Source organism: Gavia stellata, chromosome 10, assembly GCF_030936135.1.
Source record: "Gavia stellata isolate bGavSte3 chromosome 10, bGavSte3.hap2, whole genome shotgun sequence".
Taxonomy (NCBI): domain Eukaryota; kingdom Metazoa; phylum Chordata; class Aves; order Gaviiformes; family Gaviidae; genus Gavia; species Gavia stellata.
Window position 1 is genome coordinate 20,031,289 of NC_082603.1, and position 24,561 is coordinate 20,055,849.

Consider the following 24,561-nt stretch of genomic DNA (forward strand, 5'->3'; position numbering starts at 1 on the left):
CATGTCCAGGCAGAATGGAATATATTTCTCTGTCTAACACTTAACAATTGATCATTTTGTAATTGTAAGCAGAAAGTATTTAGAATGTTACTTTCTCAGCATGCCTGTGTACAACTTAAATTTCATGTCATCGTCTTTATCCAGCAAAATCTTCACTGTTTCTCTGTAACAATGCATTCATGCCGCTTAAACTTTTCCACTAACCTGATTTTATGCTTAGTGGATCTGAATTTGCCTTTTCTTCTAGCAACTTTAAATCTCCATCTTTTTAAGCATCCTTTTATCCTGTGATTTTTTTGATACCTGATTGAAATTATTTCCAGTTGCTGAGGGTTGAAATTTCAGCCCAACTTTTTGTAGCAAGTGAGCAGGTTGCTGGCTCCTGTTTTGTGGGAAATAGTGTCCCTGCATTTTAAAGGCTAAGTGGTGGAAGAGAGGAAGGGGAAGCCCAGGTGTGGTTTACTGCTGGTGAGCCGTGTAGAGTTGTTCTAGTGTGCTTTGGTTCTGCTTAGCTATTAAAACACAACATGCTGCAAGGACATCCAGATTAATTGTGGTTTTTAACTGCATGTACCTGGAAAAGGAGATTGCTGCTTGACCTCCTGAGACCTGCCAGGCTGGAGCTCCCCTCCTGTGTGGCCGAGAAGCTTTTCTGGGACAAGAAGCGCTGGAGGCCACCTGCCACTTTCTGCTCCTCTTCCATGTGCCAGTCCCTCTCTGTGCTGCTCCTCGGCCAGCTCTTTCCATGTTTCCCCTTCCCCATTAATCTCTAGTGGTGCTGTGCTCACCCTGACCTGGGGTCATTCTCTGGGGACAGTGGACGTTCGGCATCGGGTGCATCAGCTCTAGGAACACAGTTTGCAACTATTTCAGTAGTGGGGCAGTAAGTGGGTTTGGATCCATAATTAGCAGTGTGTGGGCAATAACGAAGGGGGTAACTATCCGCATGGCCCTTTCTGAACAGCGTAGTTCATAAGCTACCCAAACTCTGGCAAAAGCTGTACCTGCTTGGTACAAGCTTTGGGTAAGGGTGAAACTGTCTCAGAGCTGAAAGCGTAGGTGTGGGCTCTGTGTATTGGGAGCAACTAGCAAGTTCTCTTCTGCTTGGGGACATGGCTTGGGAGTACCTTGGTGTTCCTTCTTGGCCCTCCCATGGCCTTGTTTGATGAAAAAGGGTTGAGGATGAGCTGCGTGCATGCTGGATGGTATGTCTGGCTGAGCGGGGTGGAAGGAGCACCATGTCTGCCAGGAGAGAGCAGTGCCGGCTGTGTGCTGGTGGGTACTCTGGCACAGCCACTGGGGGACTGCAAGTCTGACTGATGCTACTGTGCAACTGCCCACCATTTGGGTAAGGACCTGGCCCTGGAGCTCCATGTCTGCAAAAGGCCGCAGGGTAGGATCAACTGAAACTGCCAGAAAGGGTTTTCTGCGTGTTCTGCCATAACACTGTTTTTAACAAGTCATGTTGCACAGTCTAGTTTGATGCAGTCATGCTCGGATCACTCTGAACTGAGCAGTCTGGATGAGATTTGTCCGGGTGCCCTGAGAGCAGCCTGTCTACCCAAGCCATCCAGGAGCGTGCTGCCAAGCAGCTGGACATTCGCTTTGGGGCCGGGCTGCTGCCGGTCTTCACCTTCTCTCCCCTTCCTGAAAGAGGCAGTGGGATGGACACAGAGGCCCTGTGTAGGTGGAAAGGGGGATCGAATGCCAAAGCAAACTGTGGTCCATCAGCTGGCGGGGGCAGGAATGGCAGGCACAGGCTGTCGTTACCAGGCTGTGCTGGCGGCTGTTTGTGGGATAGAGCTGATCTTACTTGTCTTGCACTTAACACTCTTACAGCGTGATCTGCATCGAATAGCAGGGCTGGAGCATCTTGTTTTTTCCGCTGCTTCCCTGCTGACCTCTTGAGCCAGGGCCCTTTCTGGTATCAACACTGGGAGCAGGAGTCAAACTCTGCCACAGCCCACATCCCACAAATTTCTGAGATCGATATACATGAGGGTGTGTATCTGACCTACTTAAAGCAAGAAAACAACTAGTAGTGGGGTTTTGCTCTCAAAAACCTTAAAACTATTACAGTGCTGCTTTACTTTCTTTGAAGCCTCTGCAGGCCCAGAAGGGCAATGCTTATCGCCAAGAGACAGACTTTCGTCGTCTCCAAATGGAGCGGATTCAGACAGGCAAGAACCTGGATCATGACCAACACTGGTATCTGGTTTTGCAAAACTGAAGTCTACCCTTTCCTGGCCACGGATTTGTCTATTTATAGCTTTCACTCGGAGCCTTGCTGAAAAATACATTATATATTGACAGTGGCACTTTGAACTCAGAGCTAATGGCTCTAGAAATAGTCACCTCAGAGATACCGTAGTCTGACTTTTGCATATATTAAGTCTGACATTTGCTTTGCACAGCTATAGATGACAGTTTAAAACACAATGAAGTGGAGAGTGAAACCCAATAATTGTGATTTACCACGCTGGAGAAATTGGTGGTGGATGTAAAATTTCAGGAGACAGTGTGGTAGTGTCTTGGCCTGAGAGTCCTTTTTAAGGCTGTGGTCAATCTCCAGAGAACTGAGCTGTTAGCACTTAGAGCAGAGCTCTGCTGATTTAGAAACCTCATTTAATCTCCAGCCCATTGGATGGTCTTCTGTTCTCTGAATCTCTCTGCATCCTTTCACTTGGAACAGGTCTGCAGACATCTTCCCTCTTTCACCAAGAGGTTGGAGACGAAGGCAGATGGGCAATTGCAGTCATTAGGGGATTCCTGATTTGGTACCTTCCACAACTTCTGCTGAGCCCCAGCTGTGCCCCTGCCCATGGGGCATTTGGGAACCTCGGTGATGCCTTGCCTGTGCCCAGCCCTAGCACCCCAGGGGAAAAGCTGCCCTGTTCTTGGCAGGGATGAGCCCATGGCTTGTGAAATCATTTTCCTGTTTCCACTGTCTTTTGAAAAGATAATTTCCTTCTTACTGTCAATAACGTAAATCCCATAACATGGTTAGTGCACAGAAGACCAGTAAATAATTTAGGAAGCAGCCTCTGTTTATAGTGCATCAAATACTAATATAGAGAAGGAAAAATCTCCGCACATCAGTTACAGTAATTGGTGGAAGGCACTAGTCTGAAGGGTAATGAGCTCCATTTTTAAAGCACGAGGAAATTAGATTCTTATAAATGTCAAACGCAGTTATTGTCCTCTTTCCTTGAAACAGAGCTGAGCTGGCTGGAGCCCATTGTCTCTCAATCAGCTTTGCTATGGATTAGACACATCCCGTCTCACACCAGGAATGTGCTTATTAGAAAAAATATCACTACACAAAGCATACAAGGTTTAACACTCAACCGATGTACTAATGGGTGGTAGGCTTACAATAAAACCCAATATTGTGTTACAAACCTTAAGCTGACCTGAGATAATACGATACAGAAATCTTAAAGGATACAGATGAGCGTTTTCTTTGTGTGCTACAATTCTGACTACCTGGGGTTTTAGTTTTGAAAAAAAGGAGATAGAGGGAAGGTGACTTTTCCTCTTGGCTACTTAGGAGAAAAGCAAGCAGTAAGTAATCAGGTTATTAACAAATACTTTGTGTATTTTACTGGTGTCTCCTGGGTGACTGTGGCTTCACAGAGGACTTTCTCCATCCACCGTTTTTCAGTTCTCTCCTGGAAAAAAAAAACGAGGTGGTTTTTTGTTCATACATCAAAGCTAGCTCTGTGAATTAGTCTTTCATTCATTATACAAATCTCACCAGTACGTGTTAAGACTCCACACTTCAGAAAAATGGATATCAGTTGTTTGGGGAGAATAAAATGTGAGGAGAATAGAGAGCTTTGTAAAATCAAACCAGTTTGCTGCATCCCTATTTTTAACTTCTTTCTTGAGAATAACAGTCACTTGTGCCTCCTTAGCTAGAGATTGCATCTAGTTTTCTCTCCAGGGTAGGAGCTATGTTGGGAAGTGGCACAATCCTTAGTGATGGGGGAGGGCTTAAAGAATGGAGCCAAGCTCTTGATTCCCTTTTGCAATGATGAGATACAGAGTTAAGCTACTTGTGTGGACTTTACCACATACTAACCCAAACTCTGAATGATGCAGTACGCTGTTTCCAAGATGATCGTGTGTCAAACACGTACTGTGGACATGCTGTGTTGGAGACCCTTCTCAGGATTGCCGCAGGATGGCATAAAGATGATGTGGTGGGGGTAATGCGAGTCTGTGCTATTGCCTGTGCAGGAAACACAACTATATGCAAAAGCAGATGGGCTATTCATTTTTGGTTTTGTTTTTCCAGAATACTGTCTTTACAAGTTCTTTTTTTCCGGTTGCCCTTTTTAACAATGTCAGGTCTTCCCTCCAATCTTCTCCATCTCCATTTGTGCTCCTTTTTTCATTTCTGCTTCTACTGAATGAAGTTCCTGGTGTTGCCCACAGAAAACAAACAGTAACTCGAGACTTCTATTTTACACAAGCGATGGTTATTGAAAGATATTCCTAGCATATGTCACCAGAAGTGTGAACAGCACTTTCCAATTAAAACTCTAGGAATTTCTACTGGTTGTTTAAAAACCCTGCAAAACATTGAACTGTAGACTTGAATCCATTAACACCCATCATGGAAAAAAGATTCAGCTATTTATATGGCAGTCATTTTATTTATTTAAATTTGGCTTCATAAGCTAAAATGAGCTCAACTGTTGGGGGAAAAACATCTTGAGCATCTTAGAAATATCTCCAAAGCCTGGAACAGTCACGAAGCAAATTAAACTAGTTTTCTGTGATTTTGGACAATTTTTAGTTCTGATAACTTTCCTTAATGTTTGTGCTACAACTGCATCAATCCCTGTAAATTACATAAACAATTGGAGGCATCTCTGACATAGCCTGGTGGTTAAAGGGTAATCAGCAGCTAGTGATTGAAACACACATATGACTCAAATCACAAATCCTAAGTCAGCATTTACTTTCCACTATTCTCGTTAGCTAGGCACTTAATTGGTACTCTAGCGCAAGTGTTACTAATTGGCTATTCTGGACCAGGGATGTGAAGTGCTGCCACCCCCCTGCCTGCCTTTCCCTGGGAAGCTCCATGGCCCTTTGCCGACTGCATTGGAGTTGCTTCTGAGGACAGCACAAGTATTTTGCGTGGTTGCAATGCTCAGGTAAAAAATAGGTTTCCCACCTGCTGGAGGGAGCCCACATCCACCTCCATGACTGGTGCGTGTTTGCTCTGGTCACAGGCACGTTCTTCTCGCAGGCAGATCCACCTTCAGGATTTTGTACCGCCTCAACCTTCCTCGCATAGCCAAGATGCATGCTGCTTTTCTTTTCCCTTCAGTAACATGCCTCCTTCCGACCATTAAGTTTATTAAACCATTAACAGACACAAATTTTCTAGCCAGCATGCCTAGCTTGCTTGCAATGTTTGTTGCACACTTCCCGGCCCCGTTGGGTCTGCAGGCAGCCTGGCAACACACGGAGGCACCTTCACGTCTTCTCTGTAGGCTGCCCAGGTTTTACATGTTACCCCTCTCGGGTGGTCTTCTGTGGTGCAGAGCAGCTTTTGGCTCTCCCTGCAGAGAGCGGGTAGGGTGGTCCTCTGCCACTGTTACATCTGCAGCTCTGCTGATGCTCCAGACTGGTGGGGACACAGTGTCAGTGAGGAGGACAGGGGCAGAGCAGGTGCTTGGCAGGGGCAGCCGCTGGCTCGGCTTCTTCTGCAAGCCCAGACAGCTCCCCGGGAGCACCCGATCAGCAGCACGTCTCCTGAAAGGGCTTTCTCTTCTTGGTGTTTTGGTTTTGGAAGCTGCTGGAGGCGGGGTGGATTAACTGGAGATAGGTGACCACACAACAGGCTGGGTAATCCTGTGTTTTCCTGTGGTTTGGCCTTCTGCCTTAAATAACCGCATCTGATGAGTATATTTATTTATTCCAACTAGTGTACTTGTGTGTCAGGCTGTCCTTATGCCTAGTCATGAGTTTGCTTGTCTGCTTCACGCCAGCACAAAACAGCGAGTCTACGTGCTCTTGGATTGGGAACCTTTTTATATAATGCCACAACTGTATTACTCCATATTAAGCAATGGTTTTCTTCTTTGAGGTCTGATGGCTCTTAAGCACATAGCACCTGCACGATAAAAACCACTGGGCTTCTCAGGCAAAAGAAATCATTCTGCTATCAGCACATGTATGTTACAAAGTGTTTCTGTGTTTGTACAACAGTCAGTTTTCTGATATTAACTCAGCTGTTTCCCACTTATTTTTAAAATACCACATGGGTCCAGTCCTCCTTATAAACCTAATTTTAAAGATCACTGGAGGTAGAGCAACAAGGCTAAGAAAGAGGAAGCCTTACTACTAAGCCTAGAGACTCGAGTGCCAAGTTTTAGCCTGAAATGATTTTAGCATCAAATGAAAGACAGAGGAGCAAAAAGAAGTGTTAATCATTGTAAAGGGCATGCTCCAGGCTCGCTCCAGTTTGTGTGCCAAAGTCTTAGATGGGATTTTATGTGGGAGGATGAGTCCCTTGGTCTCAGGAAGCTCCCGGGTACAGTACTGTGTTGCAGTGTAATACATCAGCATTCTCCAGGTGGCACAAAGACCTGCCTTCATCCCGCTCAACTTTAAACTGATTTTAGCAGTGTTTTTCTGTAAAGTGACTGGAGACCGAGGACATGCTAGAGAGAAAGAAGCAGCTCCAGAGAGCAGATCAGTCTTGGATAAGATGATGCCCCCAGTGTATCCATTATAGACCTACATCAGCTGTCCTGGCAGCCCAGGGAGACCTGCTCTGGCCTTTTGGGCCTGGGCTTTGGGGTTAATGGGGTGACTCACAAATGCTACACAGCCGAGTCACTGAAAATGAGCAGAAAAAGTGGGCTTAGGTGGATCACGTCTGCCCCCTCCCTTATTCCCTGAAGCCAGCACTGCTCTTAGGAAGGTATGACAGCCAAAGCATGTGCTGCTATTGCTCTGAAGCTGCTGCAGGGAGGGTGAAGGACTAATCATCATCATGTCGCCTTTCTCTGCTGTGGCAGGTATAGTTTGGCAGAGCCCAAGAGCAGGGCTGCTAGAGTTGCATCTATTGGTATATGGTGCTGGAAGACAAGTACCGTGTTACCTGCTTTAGCTTCCTGTGTTTTTTCTAGAAATGCATAATTTGTCACATTAAATAGATAAATGACCTGTGGGATATGCAAAAATCAGAGCTGTCTAACAGGTCTTCACTGTGTCTTCCGTGTTCGTTAATGCTTGCTGGGCACCTCTGGTTAACCACGGTGAGGAGGTTTCGCCAAACACGAAGGTGCTGCTGTGTGGGATTAGGTTCACAGGTTTCTGTGGGTGAGCTCATCTTTATATTGACATTCTGCAAGCTGTAGTCGTAAGCTTTTGGTGAGCAGTTGGTTGGGTGTAGGTGCTTCTTTTGGCTTACAAGGCACTAAGACAATGGTAGTTGACCACAGCGAGCGTTAGCCCCTCTTATGGATGGCTGATGGTGTGAGCCTCTATAGAAAGAGGTTCTGCTCTAGGCATCCTCAGCAGCCCTCACTGGGAAAGAGGAAACCTACTGAAGCTGTATCCCCCACTCCTGTTACGAGCTTCTTTCAGCAGGAAAAGGGCTCGGCAGCCCCAGGCTTCCGGCCCCGGGCTCCCTGCCATGCGTGCGGCGCTCTGCGCATAACATATGGACATGAAAGGTCTTGTAATTCTGTAGCAAGGTAGCTGAAAAATGCAAGGAGACCTAGTGCTCAGTAAAGTTGCAAAACTATGAAGAAAATGAACATTTACAGATTTGGGGATTATTTTTTTTCCCCCCTGACAGAAGAGGGGCCTGGGTAGAGCTGCCGTCTCCGTGGCTGGTAGAGCCATGTCTTCTCTTTGAGCAGTGTGGAAGGAGAGAATGTCACTCCTTCTGGTCCTTTTTCCTGCTCAAATCCAAGGGGCAGGATTTGCAAGAGAGAATATTACTGTGCAGAGGGAACAGACTTAACATGTGTTTTGGACTCCTCATCGGTCTCTTCTGAATGCTGTATGGTTCCCGTGCAAAGGCAAGAGCCTGATCACTGGCCCTTGACACCCCATCCCCTCCAGACCACAAAGGCCTCTGGAGAGAGTTGGGGAACTGCGATGGGCAGGGACACAAAGGACCCTGCCATCCGTCTCGCTAAAGGACTTCAATTCTTATTAACAATATGTGTTTCTGGTAGGTTTTTTTAAGTTTTTAAATGATACAATATATTCTAGACAACTTTCTTTTGAACAGGTTGAAGCCATGAAGAGAGTACTAGAAAGTCTCAACCTCAATATAGTAGAGATGGTAGATGAAAATGCAACCTTGGAAGGTGGAGACGTCTTATTTACAGGTATAGTGGTAGTGAATTTGCTGTTTATATATTCTGACTGCCTCAAAGACGGCATGTTATCTGTTTTCTGCATAATAAAATGTCATTCATGTGGTTTGTTAAATCAGTTGTTTACTAAATGTCACAAAGGTAGCTGAGAGATGAATTTTCAATGCAACCCTCAATGTCCTGCCTAATGCCTAAATAAGCGAAGTAGCAGTACACACAGAACAAAGAGCAGCACTGTGCATACAAATTTTATTTTAGCTTGTAAAGTGCCAATAAGAAAAATGCTTTCAGTAGTCAACTGCCTGCAGTTGTCTCGTATTTCTTACTACAAGCAGCTGCGTTCACCAGACTCATTTTCAGGACTTGTAAAAGCTTGATGCAGACAATTGTCACTAGTTCAGTGAATCAAATGCAAAAAATGCATTTTTAGTTTATGGAGAAAGTGGTGGAGTTGCCTACCAGATGTCATGTGCTAGACAACTACTATGCATGGTTGACTTCAAAGATGAAGATACTGACTGTGTTTTTTATGTCATTAAACCCATTAGGCATTTTCTCACATCGGCTGCATACACGCTTGCTCCTCGCCTGTGCTGAATGAGTCTGTTTATTTTGATCAGCATCACAGTAGACTGGCTGCTTGCCTTAGTTCACCAAGGGGAAAGAAGGGTCTCAAAAGAGGCAGACTGGGAAGGGAGGCCTTTCTAACGCAGTGCAGATCCAGCACTGATTTCCTCTGGAGCTGGAGGATGCCAGTGGCTGCAGAGCTGCCTTCCAGACCAGAGGAAATCTCCAAGGGAGGGGGAAATGGTCAATCAGTGCTGTACTAATCCAGCCCAGCTGTACTCTTCCCTGACTCAATGACTGTTGCAGAGCTTTAGAAGAGGAAGCTATTTATACTTCTGGTGAAATACGTCTTCTGGAAAAAGATAATTGCTTTAAATTATCTTTTATTATATGCAGGTTGCATTCTTCTAAGCTGAATTTTCAGTTTTACTATTCAGCTTGAGAAAAGAAAGATAGAAAATTATATCCATGAGAGATTGCTTCAGAATGTCTCTAAAGCTGGCCTGTTTTTAAAATGTGTATGTTCTGATGAAGGAGTTGATGTGGTGATTTTTTTGGATGGTTTAAAAAGAAAAAAAGCCGTAATTTTTTTGCCCTTCATTTTTTCATTCCAGGCAGAGAATTTTTTGTGGGTCTTTCCAGGCGGACAAATCAACGTGGTGCAGAAATTCTGGCTGACACATTTAAGGTTTGTAGATTCATTCATGCCACAGGAAATATAAGCTATCATCCACTGAACCAATTTAATAATTTTACTGGCCAAGATATTTCTCATACTCAAGTGCTTTATTTAGGACTTATTTAAAAAAAAAACTAAAAAAAGGTACAAGTTACTGAGAAGGTTTGAGCATCCTGTAAAGTGACAGATGCTGAAGTTGGATCTGAAATGTGAGATAGCTGCATAAAAGTAACTTGGACAGTGGAAGGCTGTTATTATTTGAGAGCATATCAACACTCACGTTCTTAATGTTCTCATGTATCGGCAATGTGTCCTTATTGCTGGTTCGTGGAGTGGTTTTTTGTACATACTGCTTAATTATGCATTTTAATGTATTTCTTTACAGTTGCAGCAATAGTAATATTTGAAACATGTTCTGGATTTTACTCCACTGCACCAGACAAGACAAGCTGGTCCAGAGGGGTATGTCATACTTAAACAGTTGACACTGTGCCCTGGGATATGTTGCTGTTGTTAATTTGCAGAGAGTAAAATTAATTATGGATTGTGTCATTATGGAACTAGGACAATTTAAAAATATTTATAGCAACCATTCTTTACTTCCATACAGGATTATGCTGTCTCCACAGTCCCTGTTCATGATTCTTTGCATCTGAAGAGCTTTTGCAGCATGGCTGGACCAAACTTGATTGCTATTGGATCAAGTGAAGCTGCACAGAAAGCCCTCAAGGTAAAGCACATAAGAAAATTTTCTAAACAACAAACTTGGGGTTTTTGTTTTTAACCTCTGCTCAAGGATGCTGCAATTTTAAAATAGGTATAGATCAATGAAAGAGGAAATCAGTACATCTCAGGGTCTCCTGTATGTACAAACCATAAAGAATGTTTATATCAGGCAAGAGAACAGTGATGTTAATTTAGTTCTAGCTGTCTTCAGGAAATAAATGGATTATACAGGTTAAAATGGATTATGCAGGTTATTGCTTACAGCTTTGTTGACTAAAAAGGTGATAATTTGGTGATAGGAGAGAGGAAGGAGATATCATCAGAGCAGTAGGAGATGTTTACTTCAGCTGTTGTCATGAGGAAATGTGGATTTTAAAATTGCCAGTGGGGAGGTAAAGGTTTTGGTGTGAAGGAGGAGGGAGAAGGGTTGGACCCCTGTTGCGGAGATGACCTGTCTACACATTTTGCAGTGAAGACTTTCTGGATAAAATAAGTAACTCCAGCTGCCGCGACCAGAGTCCAGGACTCCCCATCCCTCCTTCCTCCAGCCCCTGGCTGCAAAGTCAAGTTCCTTCCTGGTCACGCTTTTTCCTCTCTGGTCCTATGAGGGGTCTCATAACAGCGTGGCTTCAGCAGAAAGGAGGGAGAGTATTCTTACCCCAGCCTTGCCGGTAGTTTGAGACTCTGAACATTTTCCTTCAAAGTGGGAGGTGTGGGTTTGAACGCTCAGGCTAAGAGGCCTCGTGAATCTGGGTCTCTCTTTGCTGACAGACTTGCGAACCAGTAATCCGTCATGTAGCAGGTCAATGCTGTACTACCACCATCATCCTCAATGGAAATGTTTATTGCTCCTGTGATTTGCACCGGGCTTAGTGGCTTTCCTACCTGCTGGGTGTGTTCCGAGCAAATCTACCAAATTAAGCTATTTCGGAGATGTGGGCACAGAGATGCTTGAGGCCGTGAATCTCATTACACATGTAGGCAACGAGACAGCTCACCCAAGAGATCAGCATCTCTGCTCCTGCACGGCACTGATGCTTTGCAGCAGAAACTTTGGCTGGAGCACCAAAAGAAGCAAAGTGCAACTGAGACTTTACCTGAAGTGGAGCTTGAAAGTTTGTCCCACTTGATAAATTAGGACCTACCATCCTGCATGGTTTGGTTTGAGATGCAGGTAAGCCAGAGCATGTCTGAAAGCATTACAGCTAAGTGTCTTACGCATTTTTATCAGGACTTGCCTTTGAACATTATACCAAAGTCTACTTTTCAGTGATGGCAGCAAGTCCCAAATTCTCAGCTTATGATTATACTGATTCTTTTGCCAATAAATAAGAACCTAAGTGCAGGCTTTGGCTTTGCAGAAGCCTCCTTGATGCAACATGATCACTAGTGCATGGAGGAAGCCAGCTGTGTGTCCTTGATAGTAAATGAGGAGGGGTGGAGATAGCTCTGCTTAACTAGTGAGAAAGATCTCTGAAATCTGCTCAATTTAAATCCAACTTACACAACCTGACTTGTATCTCTTGCCCTGATTCTAAAGCATGAATTATTTTAAAGAACAGCACTATTATCAGCGCCCAAAGCTACTGATCTGAATCTGTGCCAGGCAGAACGTTTACAATAGAAATAGTATGTGACTCTGAAATCAACATCCCTGGCCCCCAAAGAGCTTGGGAACCCATCCTGCATGTCTTGTACACCTCCTCGGCTTCAGTAAGCTAGTGATATTTATTACTTTAAAACATCCTTAAGTATTTGCAAGGCAGAGGCCTGAGAGACTTCTTGTCCTTACTGCCATGCTGCGATATTTCATTGCACGTTTGCTTTTCAGATCTCATAGATTTTCCTCATGGGCATAATCCTAGGATTTTTCATTTCCCAGCAGCATAATTTTTATTATCAGAGCTTGGCAGAGATTTGGTGGTTTTTCTTCCTTTTTTATCTTGTGACAGTTCAAGATTTAAAATGTTTCAGTCCCCAGCTAAGATAAAACCAACATTTCAAATCTCAGAATCTCCCCTGCTGGACACGGGTTGAATTACGGAGGCCAGGAAAGTGCAGTCTTGGCTGGCTTATACTTGCAGCCTGGCAACAATTAAGGGAATAGGATAGCAGCCTGATTGCTCCGCCTGAGCTTAGGGCAGCCCTTAAGAGGACTGTCCCTTGGCTTCCCACATAGTTTGGAGTGGCTTTAAGTTTGCTCATTCATTTGAACAAGCTGTCGAAGTTACTCTCTTATTAGAAATCACTACGTGAAGCTCTGGGAGCACATTCCCAGTTTATCATCCGTGTCTTCACCCCTGAGAAACTTAGGACAAATGGGTTTGGCTGTAAAGGTCTGATGTTCCTGATGCTGTGAGATTGATTTAGTCTGGGATGGAAAGTGCCCTGCATCTTTCCCTGTGAAATATGCAGTATGCCAAATACCCAGGCTCAAACTCGAAACGTGTTGTGAGCAGCAGCCTGATGAAGTTTGCAGATATCCAGACAGCCCTACACTTATATAGAGTGTTTATAAACATGAGCAAAATTCAAGTACAATACTGGTTGCTTAGAGCTGCAATTTGAACTTGAGCCAGGACTAATCCGAGAACTCATCAGTTTGATTAAAGCCTTTTGCACAGCTCGGCTAATCGTGTTGCAGTGCATCAATTTAGCTATTGTAACAAAAAATATTTTTTGGATAAGCTGATTAAATGTTGCTGGTAACTAGCTATCAAGTAAATACCAGCATTAATCAAGGTACAGTAAAAAGCAGATACATTTTTAAAAGAAAATTACCATTAACAAGATAATCTAGCAGTCTTTGACTGTTCATGGATATCTTTTAAAAAATAAATCAACTATGTCAGTTTTCAGTGTGTTTCACTGCGTCGGAAGTTTAGCAGCACATTTACATGTGTGGGATGGTCATGTTTGCTCGCAACCTGCCAGCTGAGGTTAGGGACTCTGACCCAGATCAGCGGTTCTGTGCCATAGCACGTGCCCTTCTTGTGCTTCCAGCAAGCTGACAGGTTACATCAGACAACCATGTCGCAGCCAGAGCTACGTATGAAGTTACCCAGAGTGTGTCTCTTGCTCAGTGTATGGGATCCAGCTCCACTCTTATTCTGGGCAACCTCTAGCTGTTCCTCCAGGAGTCTAAATCTCTTCAGAGAAATTACTGGAAAACAAATAGGTAAAGCGTCTGTCTCTGAAATGGCAGAGTTGGTAGTGCTGCTTATACCTAGCTTCCTCTGACGTTTGAATTCTTGCTTTTTGACCTCAGTGATTTCTTTGCATTTGTTCACTTACCTCTGAAGAAAAAAATTTCGGTTGATAATCAGCTTCTTACAGACTTGTGGAAATGCAGTTGCAATAGGATCTCTATGAGGCACTGATACTCAGAATTAAAAGCTGCTCCCTGGATTTCACCAGATTGACTGAGCTGTAGCAGTGCTGTCAGCTGCTCCTCTCATTACCCATCGCAGCCTGTGTGGCAGTACGGTCCCCTGAGCTTCTACTGAGTCATTTGCCTGGCACAGCCCAGCATGCCACTCCTTTATTGTGGTAGCTTGTTATTTTAAACCTCTCCTTTGTTGTTGCCATTTTTCATGTCTGCTCTGGAAATGCAGTCATACAAGCAAGATGATTAAGCTGTCTTTAACCATCTCTGGTAGTTGAGTTGTTTTCATTACGTAGCGTGTCTTGTTAGGCAGCAAGTGAACTGCTATGTCACGCTATGCTAACATTTTCTATTTAAAATAGGGTTTATCTTCCTACTAACAATCTTGTTTGAAAGAGAATTTTTTTCTTGATTGTTCTTACTGGTGCAACTTGCGTATCTTTACAATACTTTAAAAACAGAAAAAGAAATTGCATCTGTGGCAGAGTGCAATTGATCATGAGTTTAGTGCTCTGTGTGTAATGTAAAGCGCTGCAAGTGAGCTAGTAAATGAGTGCACAGAGTTTAGGATTATAGAGCACATACTAGAAGCAGATAATAAATCAGAAGTGATATTTTAACCATGAAATCCTCTTCAGGCTCTGGCAAGTATAGAATATTTATTTGGGCTGCAGCTGAAAAGTGGCACTCCAGGAAACTGGGTGAAAGAGAGAGACAGATTAACTGCAGAAGGTATCAGGGCCCGTAGTGGCTATCGCATCTGAAACTTTAACTTCCCTCTGCTGTTTTCAGAATGCATTTAATTCCTTCTTGTAGTTAAACCCATTCATAATTCCATACCTGTAATTCCATAGTTGAACATTGGCCATGGCTGTTGAGCTGGTAAGCCTGGGATTATTTTTCTGTTCCCTCACTGAGGCCAGGATTTCCTCCAAACATGTCACCTTGGGGCTCTGATCCTGCCCTGTTGGAGTTGCTGACGTTTACTGTGAGCGTGAATGAGGACAAATTCAGGCTGTGATGGTGCAGGCCCCGGCATAGGGAGGTGACGGGGCAGGAGTCCAGGCGAACACTCTGCACCACTTTTTCCACAACAAGGGCCACAGCCCTCGGGTCTTGCTGGAACAGCAGATGAGCAGGAACTGGCCCGGGACGTAATCCAGTTCAGGTTCCAGCAGCAAAGGCAAATGCTAGGCAAGATGACAATGGGAACCATAACACAGCATCTGTTACACACTCCTTTCTGTACTCTCTCGCTGTATACTAAATCCTGAAAAGCCGCGTTTCTGTCCTTTGGCTGTTTGTGTTGGTTGGTACAGAGCACAAATCCCCTCTGCTTTTTGTGATGAGTGAAGACTTGGACACCGGCAGATGGTGGTGGGCATCAGTCCTGCGTTTAAGCAGCTTTGTCTGCAGTCAGACCGTTCTCTGTCACCCTGTGGATAACTCAGTAGCAATCCCAAAGGATCTGAGGGTTACGTATGTTGTTCCCAGCTTTGGCAAGCTCAACTATCCCCTTGCAAGCAGTACACATTGTATTTGTAGCTCGTGCCTGCTAATGAAGTTGTTCTCTCACCCATTGGGAAACAAGGGTTGTCCTTTGGGTACGCTCTGATGTCGGGCACTCTCCAAAGGACTAACCCCAGGGTCTCCCCACGGGACTGGTAGAGAAAGCCTCCAGCTGACCCTGCTGCTCCGGGGTGATGCCGAGTGCCTGGTGGTTGCTGATGGATCTCAGAAGGGAGCAGAGGTCTTGGAAGGTGGGAAACCTGTCATGGTGCCTAGGGGTGAGGGCTGCGACATGGAGAGCGCTCATCCCACAATATAGGATCATAGAATAATTTGGGTCAGAAGGGACCTTTAAAGGACATTTAGTCCAACAATGCCTGCAATGAGCAAGGACATCTTCAACTAGATAAGGCTGCTCAGAGCCCCGTCCAACCTGACCTTGAATGTTTCCAGGGATGAGGCATCTACCACCTCTCTGGGCAAACTTTTCCAGTGTTTCACCACCCTAATTGTAAAAATTTTCTTCCTTATATCTAGTCTAAATCTACCCTCTTTTAGTTTAAAACTATTACCCCTTGTCCTATCGCAACAGGCCCTACTAAAAAGTTTGTCCCCATCTTTCTTATAAGCCCCCTTTAAGTACTGAAAGGCTGCAATAAGGTCTCCCCAGACCCTTCTCTTCTCCAGGCTGAACAACCTCAATTCTCTCAGCCTTTCTTATGGCCTGAGCTTAATCCCTGTGGCCGCTGTATCTGGGGTATTCCCTCCAAGATCTGGGATAACAGAGCACTTCCCAGTTTCATGTGAAACATCTGGGACTTCACCTCGTTGTTTCAGAGGAACAGATGCTAATTACAGAGGCAGCATGGCCATGGCAGATGTCAGGGCTGAGTGCCATTGCCAGGAGAGGTGCGAGGCAGAGCGAGTAATGCAGCTGAGCTTGTAACCCTTCATGTCTCCTGGACAGACCTGGCCCAGCGGGACCCAGAGCGGTGGTGACATCTGCACTTCTGAGCTCGTCCTTCGTATCCCAGGCTCTGACCTCATTAGTCGATGGGATTTCATTATGGTCAGGAGTGTATTGGAATATGTACAGTAGTGCAATTCCACGACTTCAGCAAATACCTTTCTTTTTTTTCCCGCTTTCAGTAAAAGGTTGGACATGATTGCTCTGCCTTGTACTTGACTCTCCCATTCAGTATCTTCTATTGGGAGTGGAGCTGCTCATTCATCCCCTAAATTATTCCCTGAAGGACGCTATTGCAAATGCAGCCCTGTACGCTGTTTTGACAGAGGTCAAGGGAGACTTATCGAAACCACATCTTAAGGATAAAATAGAAAGGGTCTCTTTTGGGCAACTAGGCCCTTGGTCTGTATCCAAAGCTATGATCAGAGCACTGCTTTTAAAGACTTGGGCGCAAGGAGTTACTCTGGCATTGGCAGTTGCCCCTATTCCTGTGATTAAATGCCTTTTGTTCTTATTCTGTCTTGTATAACTGAAGTCTCTGCAGTGTGCCAGCTTTAAAAAGCCGAGTACTGTTTCCCTGCATGAATGCGGGGTTATAGTGCCTGCGTAAAGCTGAGGGGTTTCCAGCTCTGCCACAGAAGCGCCTCCAGAACGGGCACCTAAGGGAAAACTTCATCTATCTGGTGTTCTGAGAAAGCAGCCCATACCCCCCAGCAGCATGAAAAGGCTCATCTAAATCTGCTCTTCCTATTGTCTGTATAGTGTCTGTCTTTTCTAGTAATGCACAAGTTTGCATGAAAACGTTATCTCTTCTTCCTTAAGAATTCATCATTTGTGCCTCTGCTTATTCCCTGCATGAAGTCATAATCCTCTATTTGGGATATCACAATGGGTTGCTGTGGAAATGATTACTAATATTAATAACCCAAAGAGGATGACATCAGGTAGGGAATTAGCAGAAAGTGCAGATGAATGCTGACTTTTCTGTAATGCAGCAACAAAGAAAGGTTAGTGAAATCCAGAGAACAATTGACAGCTTGCCCATAAAAATAAAAATAGAAAAATGAGACTTTGCTGCTCTCAGCCTTATAGATAGGAAAATTAGTCAATTTGTAAAATTCTGTGCACTTTCCTTTAGCTCATGTTTGCTTGCTCTGGGTTAGATCCTATGAGATATTGCATACTTTCAGCTCCTTCTAATTTTCCATTACTTTATGAATTAGGGGCGTACAGCATCTCAGAGGACACAGGTCTTCACTGAGTACCAGATGACCTGCTACCTTAAATAGGCAACCAGTTGTGTCTTCCTTTTAATTAAAAGTTAGATGTTGTAATAAACATACTGTGCTTGGCGGTGTGTCAGTGCTGTTCAGTTTGCATATATGCAGGAGAATCTAGTCTTTTGGAAGATACAGACTCAAAAGTATGTATTTATAGAATAGAGACTGTTATATTAATCAATTTATATATATTTTTTTGTAAAGGGTGATGAAAGTGTCCCTGTCAATACGTATTTGTCGTCACCAGTAAGGCTGTCAGCCACAGGAGCTGGGTCAGAGGCTGACTGAGAAGATGTCATTTGACTCGCGTAAATGGGGACTCATGTTTCTATTCCTTTGCTGTTTTTTTTTCTTTGACTGTTCTCTCCCTGGGTTCCTGTTCCAAAAAGGCAGGACATTCGTCCTCTCACCTTCTCGACAACAACAAATGTAAGTTGCTTCCTTTACCCCTGCTAAGGTCATGGATTCCCTTTGCAGCGGTCCTTGGGCAGAGCTGGCAGGCAGGTGACAGTATGGCCATGATGCAAGGTGGTTCAGAGGGGCAGAGCAACACAGGTGTGCACGTGAATGGCACGTGGTATCCATCACATCTGGGGTGATGCAAAAGGTGCCCTGTGCCAGGAAAAGTCGAGGAACGAGGTGGGAGAAGTTGCTTAAAGAACTCTGCCATCTGGAAAATGTGACTGAGAGGGTGCAACAGGGAAGAAAAGCCCAAAGCCCAGCCACTGAGAACATGGGTGGTAGGTGGGAATTACAGTAACACTCTGGCTGTGTATGGGCTAAGAAATTTGGCATATTGACCGTGGCATTGGTGGTTTCGAAGAGATCTAGAGGGCAGTTGTTCTGTTGTACTTCTGGGATCCTGCAGTTGCATCCATAGGGCCTATCCTATCTTATATCCCTAGCAGACTTTTCAATACCTGACAAGAAGCCTTAGGTCATTCTACTGTCATTTATGCTGCTTAAAGTGGCTGTCTTGTCCCCTTCCTACTGAGTCTACCCTGCTGTTATCTCTCCCACCTGTCTGCATTTCTGGGGTGACACTCCTGACAGGTCTTGACATTCAAGCAAGATAGCTGGCTTTTCCAGCTCTGTTTTTCTGTCCCCTCTGGTCAGCCTGGCCAACTGTTTATGGTCACTGTTGGCACTGCTGCATTTCAAGGAGACTCTGAGAAGCTGTTGAGTAGCGTAGTTTGTATGGCAGGCTGAGTCCCTGCACCCAGGTGCATAGCACCGTGGCATAGCTCTCCAGCCCCGCTCTGTCCTGCACTTGTGTTCAGCCCGAAGGCTGCTGCTTTCTCTCTCCGGTGCCAATTGTTTCTCCAAATACGAAGAAGCGAGGGAGGGAGGAACTTAATAGACAAGAGACAGGGCAATAAAACAATGAATGAAATTCAGTGTAGATAACTGTAAAGTGATGTGTAGCAGGGACAGGGAGAATGACAATGTGAACATCACATATGAAATAATGTGCTCTGACTGATCTTTACCACAGAAATAAGATCCTGGGCTTGTTGAAATTGCCAGCTCAGCTGAAAACCAAATGGAGAACATCATTAGGCCACTGATTAAAGCTGTGGTGCATCTGCATGTTGGCTGTTGTGTGCACTTTGCATGCACGATCATTTTGTTCCAAAAAAGATAGAGTAGAACTAGCAAGATTCGGAAAAGTACAATAAGGATGGACAGATATCTGGAACAGCTTGCCTAAGGAGACAACCTAAGCAAGGTATGACTATAACCTGAAAAAGAGACAACTAAGATGGGATGATAGGTGCCTATAAAATCAGGAATGATGTGGAAAAGGGGACCAGGGATCAATTGTTCGCTGTCTTTTCCAGTGCAAGAACCAGGGGAACTCTAAAGGCAAGGGGCAAGTTCACAAAAGAAAGGAAAAGGAACACTTCCTCACACAGTACATGTCTGAACTCTGAATGAACCTTGCTACAGGTTCAAAAGCCAACTGGACAGACTCCTGGGGCAGTGCTGTGGGGTGTATCGCTCTGTATGACAGCTGATGAGTTGAGGTTCCCGGGAAACACACACCAAATCTTGGTCGCCTCCAGTCCCGGTCTTAGGATCCAGAAGTGGGATATCGTCACCTCTCACGTGGGGCTGGGGACCCCCATCATGCAGCACTAAAAAAGAAGCTCTTCTGGGTTCTGCAAGCATTAAAAAATGGCAGGTTTGATAATTAGCAGTATTTTCCAGGTAGCAAGCAATAATTTACCTTTCTCTCTCAGTCCTCCCTCCAGATGGCAATGTACTGGCCAGGTGCCTGTCCTCATCTTTTGCCTTAAGTGTGTAAGGGCATAAGCCTGATGTTGTTCCCAGACAAGTGGTTCTTCCTCCAAGCAGAAGAGAAGCACGCTGTCATTCCAAAATCCCAGCCAACCCAGGGGGATGTGGCTGCATATTCCTGAGTTATTCTTCTCAGCAGTGTTAGCTGCCTTGCACCACACAAATACTTCATTTTCATCATTGTAGGCAAAATCTTAATGTAGCTTAATCTGTTCTCACAACTTCCAATCTCTTGGATTAAAATATTCCAATTTGCTCTGTATCCCAGGCCAAATGTTACTTAAGCATCAGTGTAAAACAGGCCAAACTTCAATGTGCTTGGAAAGAAGGAAAAGAGATGGGATGGAAAACATATCTTAAATAGTTTTAAGTGAATAATTTTCTTTTAAGAATACTGTGACTTGAAGGATTTAGGAAAGGGTAGCTGAAATCTGGTGAGAGAATGATCCTGTGGGTATAGAGTTACATGCATTTGACTTGGGCTTAGGTTTGATTGTTCTTTTAAATGTTGGGGGCCAGGGGAGCAGGGGCTAATAAAAACAAAAATCAGGCTCTGAAAACCTGTGCTTCTGCTTCTCTGTCAACATGACATGGGCATTTTTAAGTGCAGTGTTTGTTGCCACGTTAGCAAGAGGAACATTCACTGTATGTTTGGTTTTGCTCGTGGGGTGTTGGAGATACAAAGGCGCATTGCAGGTCTGGTGGGTTTGGTCTGTCCCGCAGCAATCTGGATGCGAGTAGGTCCTGGATGGCAGCAGGGCTCAGAGTGCGGCCTTCCTCATGGAAGGGGAAAATTTGTAACTAGGCTTGGCCTGTTTTAAAAGTATATGCGGTCATTGTAACTTTGTCAGTGATAATAGGCCCTAAACACATACGCATTTTTCCTTCATGCATAATGCTGCTTCATATTTAGGATTATTTAGCTTATCCATTACCTCAGTTGTCTGAGGACATACTGTAAAAAAATACAGAAAAGGCATTTTAGGCTACGTAAATGACTTCAACGTAAGGAAAGCATGACTAAGGGCTGAGAGAATGCACAATGAAAATTACCCTCTTCAGGCTGAAGAAAATTCCCAGAAAAACTAGGCATGCGGGAAATGCCTGGCTCTTAACGTAGCTGGTCATACAGCATTTGTGGGCAGGAAGCCAGCCCTCTGCAAATGCATTGTGCAAGCGCTATAGTCTTTGTAAACTTGTCATTAAAAAAAAAAGATATTTTTTTGGGTTGTATCTAATAGAAAATACAATTAAAGGACCTTGCTTTTATCTCTTTCTCTGGCCTGAAGTCCTATCTGGCCAGGCACACGTGCTCAATGACTTTACGTAATAGAAATGTGGAAAACCCCATGGGGCTTTAAAATAACCTGACTGCGTCGCGTCGGTGTATTTCCACTGCATCCAGAGCCTCCTGTGGGGCAGGTTTGGGGCGTTACTGCCTGGGCATGCTCTCAAGAAGGTGTTTTTTGAAATTTTACTTCAACATGCAGGCGTAGTTATAACAGCGGTGAAAGCTTGCAAATACGATTTCCTTCTTAACCTAAGAGCCGAGGAAGAGAGTAGTCTTGTATTGTTAAACCTCCAGTTACTAACAAAGCTTTCTTGCGATGTTGTTCAAGCTAGCTGAGATCCCATTCCCACTGTGGCAGTGAGTACTCAAACTCCCGTGCTGCTTCATCTCACTTTCCCACTCATTTTCCTCATTCATTTGTAAATTAATTCAGCCACCACGTCTATGCTTTTTAATCTTGAAAACAATCCTCCTAACGTGCCCTCGCCATCATCTCCCAGGCTCCCCAAAGCTGGTTCCTGAGGCACAGCTAGAGCCCTGCCACTTATTCTTCATTTCTGCTTGCTGCTGCGGTTCTCACTTTAGCATTTTGCAGAAGCGGATGAAGGGGAGATGTGTCCATACCCTTCTGCTTAAGAATTCATTCATAATTTCATATGGAAGTGTCTCACAGTGATTCACAATGTATTTCTGATGAATGAGCTGTTCCTACAGAAAACCTACAATATCGAGATTCTGTTTGCAGCAAGGACTGGAGAAAGCAGAATTGTTTGGGAGCTGAGTGAAATCCAGGCGCAGTGGCTTTTCCTCTACTGATACATGCATTTCAGTGCAGATTTAATAAATATATTTCCTTAATCAAGACTTAAAAAGATTATGTAGGGAAGAAAACAGAAGCTGCAGGTAGAGGATGAGTCTGCTGGCTCTGGTTACCAGGGAGAAGAGTTGCACTGGGTTCAGGCATGTCACCTGCTGCTAGATGTCTGCAGCATCAAGGAAAGCATAACAAAATACATCTTGGCAACATAACAGAAACAAAATTGTAAATAGGAAAGTCAACCATGGTAAGCACAGTAATAAAAATACATCCGGTGAAGTAAAGGTGTAAGGATTTTTTCCCCAGAAAAACACATTAACCTTTTATGGAGGTAGATGTGACCCTGGGAACTTGGGAAAGTTTCGTAACTTCAGAAGGAACAAGAAATGACAATCTGGTAACACTTCCTCAAGAATGCGTGGTATTCTTCGTTGTGAGTTTCATGTTCTCCTGATGTGGAGATGTAGGATGTGGATGACTCAGCCTACAACACGAAAAATGTATCCAGACTTATAAAGGAATTACTTACTGTAGGTGTGTGCAAGCATGAGTTGCTTTGTTGCTTCCTAATACATTGTAGATCCTCGTTATAATTCAGTTCCATATAATATTTTTCAATGAATGAGAAGTAGTACAAATGAACTTGCAAATAATTTAAACATTAATTTAACTCTGCCTAAAAATCAAAGTCTGCTCTCTGCTATGCGATGTAAATCTGTGTGGGGTTTCCCTGAGAAGGGAATTTAGTTGAAAAATTTTGTAATCAGAATACCAGTTTATTTTTAAGATAATATTAGTGTGAGTATTTTTAAGCTGAAAAAACGCCTTTCTTTTTGCATCTTTGCAGTGTATGTGGGAACACAGAGGGGCTAGGAAAGAAACTGAAACACTTGATTTTGCTTAGGCCTTCAGTAGGACCAAAATTTTTGACTTTGAGCTTTGTTCACTTCTGCGTTATTCTAGGTCTCTGTCAGGGTGAAGCTGATGTAAAGCTGCAACAGTAAAATGGGGAGTCAGGCATCTTGTCTCCAGGCTTTTCCCATCTTTATTAAAAAGTTGAGCCTGATCCAAAACATGGGATCTCAGGCTTCTCATGCGCTGAAAGTCTCTGTGTCTGAAATTCCAGCCAGGTTCCAAATTTGTGTATGAGCCTTATATTTATAAACCAAACCTCTGAAACCCACCAGCTCTACTATTCTGAGGACGTTATTGTGTTGGCCCCTTGGGAACGAGGATTAGCACAGACGTGCCTTCTCGCTCCCCAGCACAGGTGCTTAGTGAAAGAGTAACTGCTTGGAAAGCAGAAAGGAGGTCCTTGAAAAGAATTAAGATTGGGCTGATATCCAAGCTGGGAACTGTGTCTGTCCTGTTTGTGTTAATTCACGCTCATTTTATAAATATTGAATGATGGCTGCTTTTTTTTGAAGGTGCTGAGCACCTATAGTTTCCATCAATGCAAGCAGGAATTTTGCATACTCAATGCGCATTCCTTACGGAAAAGACCTGACAGACTATGCTTACTGAGTGCCCTGCTTAATCCTGCTGCTTGCAGGAACCATTTCACAAAGGTTTTCTATTGCTCATTTCAGTTAGGGTTAGTAGATTCTTCCCTGAAGGACAAAGATGAAAAGAGATCTCCTTACTTGTTGCATAGAAAAATGGCTCTTGGCTGACTTGGCAATCGCAATTAGCTATTTTTTGAAGGTTCTGTTCTCCCATTTGTTTGGGGCTGCTAATGTGTTTGGTCTAAATAGCTGCTCTTTGTGCCTCTTGGCAGACCATGCAACAGATGAGTGACCACCGCTACGACAAGCTGACAGTGCCCGACGATGCTGCAGCGAACTGCATCTACTTAAACATTCCCAGCAAAGGCCACGTCCTGCTTCACCGAGCCCCTGAGGAGTACCCGGAGAGCGCGAAGGTGAGAGTCCTGCTGAGGGTGCCTGGGAGACCCCCAGCATCCTGGCCTTGATGGGAAGTCAGTGGGAATTGAAATCGGGTGCCTTCCAGAATGGGCTGTTGTATCCTGTCGTGGAAATACCAGATGGTGAAAGGTGGGAGGCCTGGGCTCTGTTTTCATCTGCACTACTCATTTAATTACTTTGTCTCTTGGGCCCCTGGTGCTTCTTCTGCATAACTGGACATAGCAACAGTTCCCTTCACTGCAGTATTGATGTGCGTGAATCCCATAGCCAGAAGGCCATGTACACTGTAAATGTTAGTGTTGATTACAAATGATGAGATGGCTTAGCACACGCTGATAAATCCATGCATGTTCGTTCTGTAAATACTTAGAGAAGAGGGAAAATAGAGAGACGTAAAACGTAACGATTTCTGTTCCGTTTTCTTTCCTTAACAGGTGTTTGAAAAACTGAAGGACCACATGCTGATCCCAATAGCCAACACAGAACTGGAGAAAGTAGACGGGGCACTCACCTGTTGCTCTGTGCTTATTAACAAAACTTCAGAATTATGAGTTTACAGAGTCCTTCCCTTGTAACTGGCAATAATGTTACACACAAGGTAGACGAATCTGTATCCACACTTTTATTGGTTTTATTGACAATCTACTGTACCACTGTGCTACTAACCCTTGTTTACAAATTTTTTGCTTTGTGTATTTTTATTATGTCCTTGCAGATGGTATTTAAGGTGGATGTACTGTTTGTTGGGGGGCATGTA

At 44.2% G+C, this 24,561-nt stretch overlaps 1 protein-coding gene across 1 annotated transcript in view; it reads left to right on the top strand.

Annotated features, from left to right (window-relative positions):
• DDAH1 (dimethylarginine dimethylaminohydrolase 1) overlaps positions 1 to 24,561 on the top strand; it is a 57,663-nt gene extending 33,102 nt beyond the window's left edge. Inside the window, exons 2-6 of the mRNA XM_059822170.1 lie at positions 8,270 to 8,369; positions 9,539 to 9,612; positions 10,214 to 10,333; positions 23,657 to 23,800; positions 24,239 to 24,561. Coding sequence (XP_059678153.1) covers positions 8,270 to 8,369; positions 9,539 to 9,612; positions 10,214 to 10,333; positions 23,657 to 23,800; positions 24,239 to 24,355 — 555 coding nt within the window. The 3' untranslated portion in view covers positions 24,356 to 24,561. The remainder of the gene's footprint in view (positions 1 to 8,269; positions 8,370 to 9,538; positions 9,613 to 10,213; positions 10,334 to 23,656; positions 23,801 to 24,238) is intronic.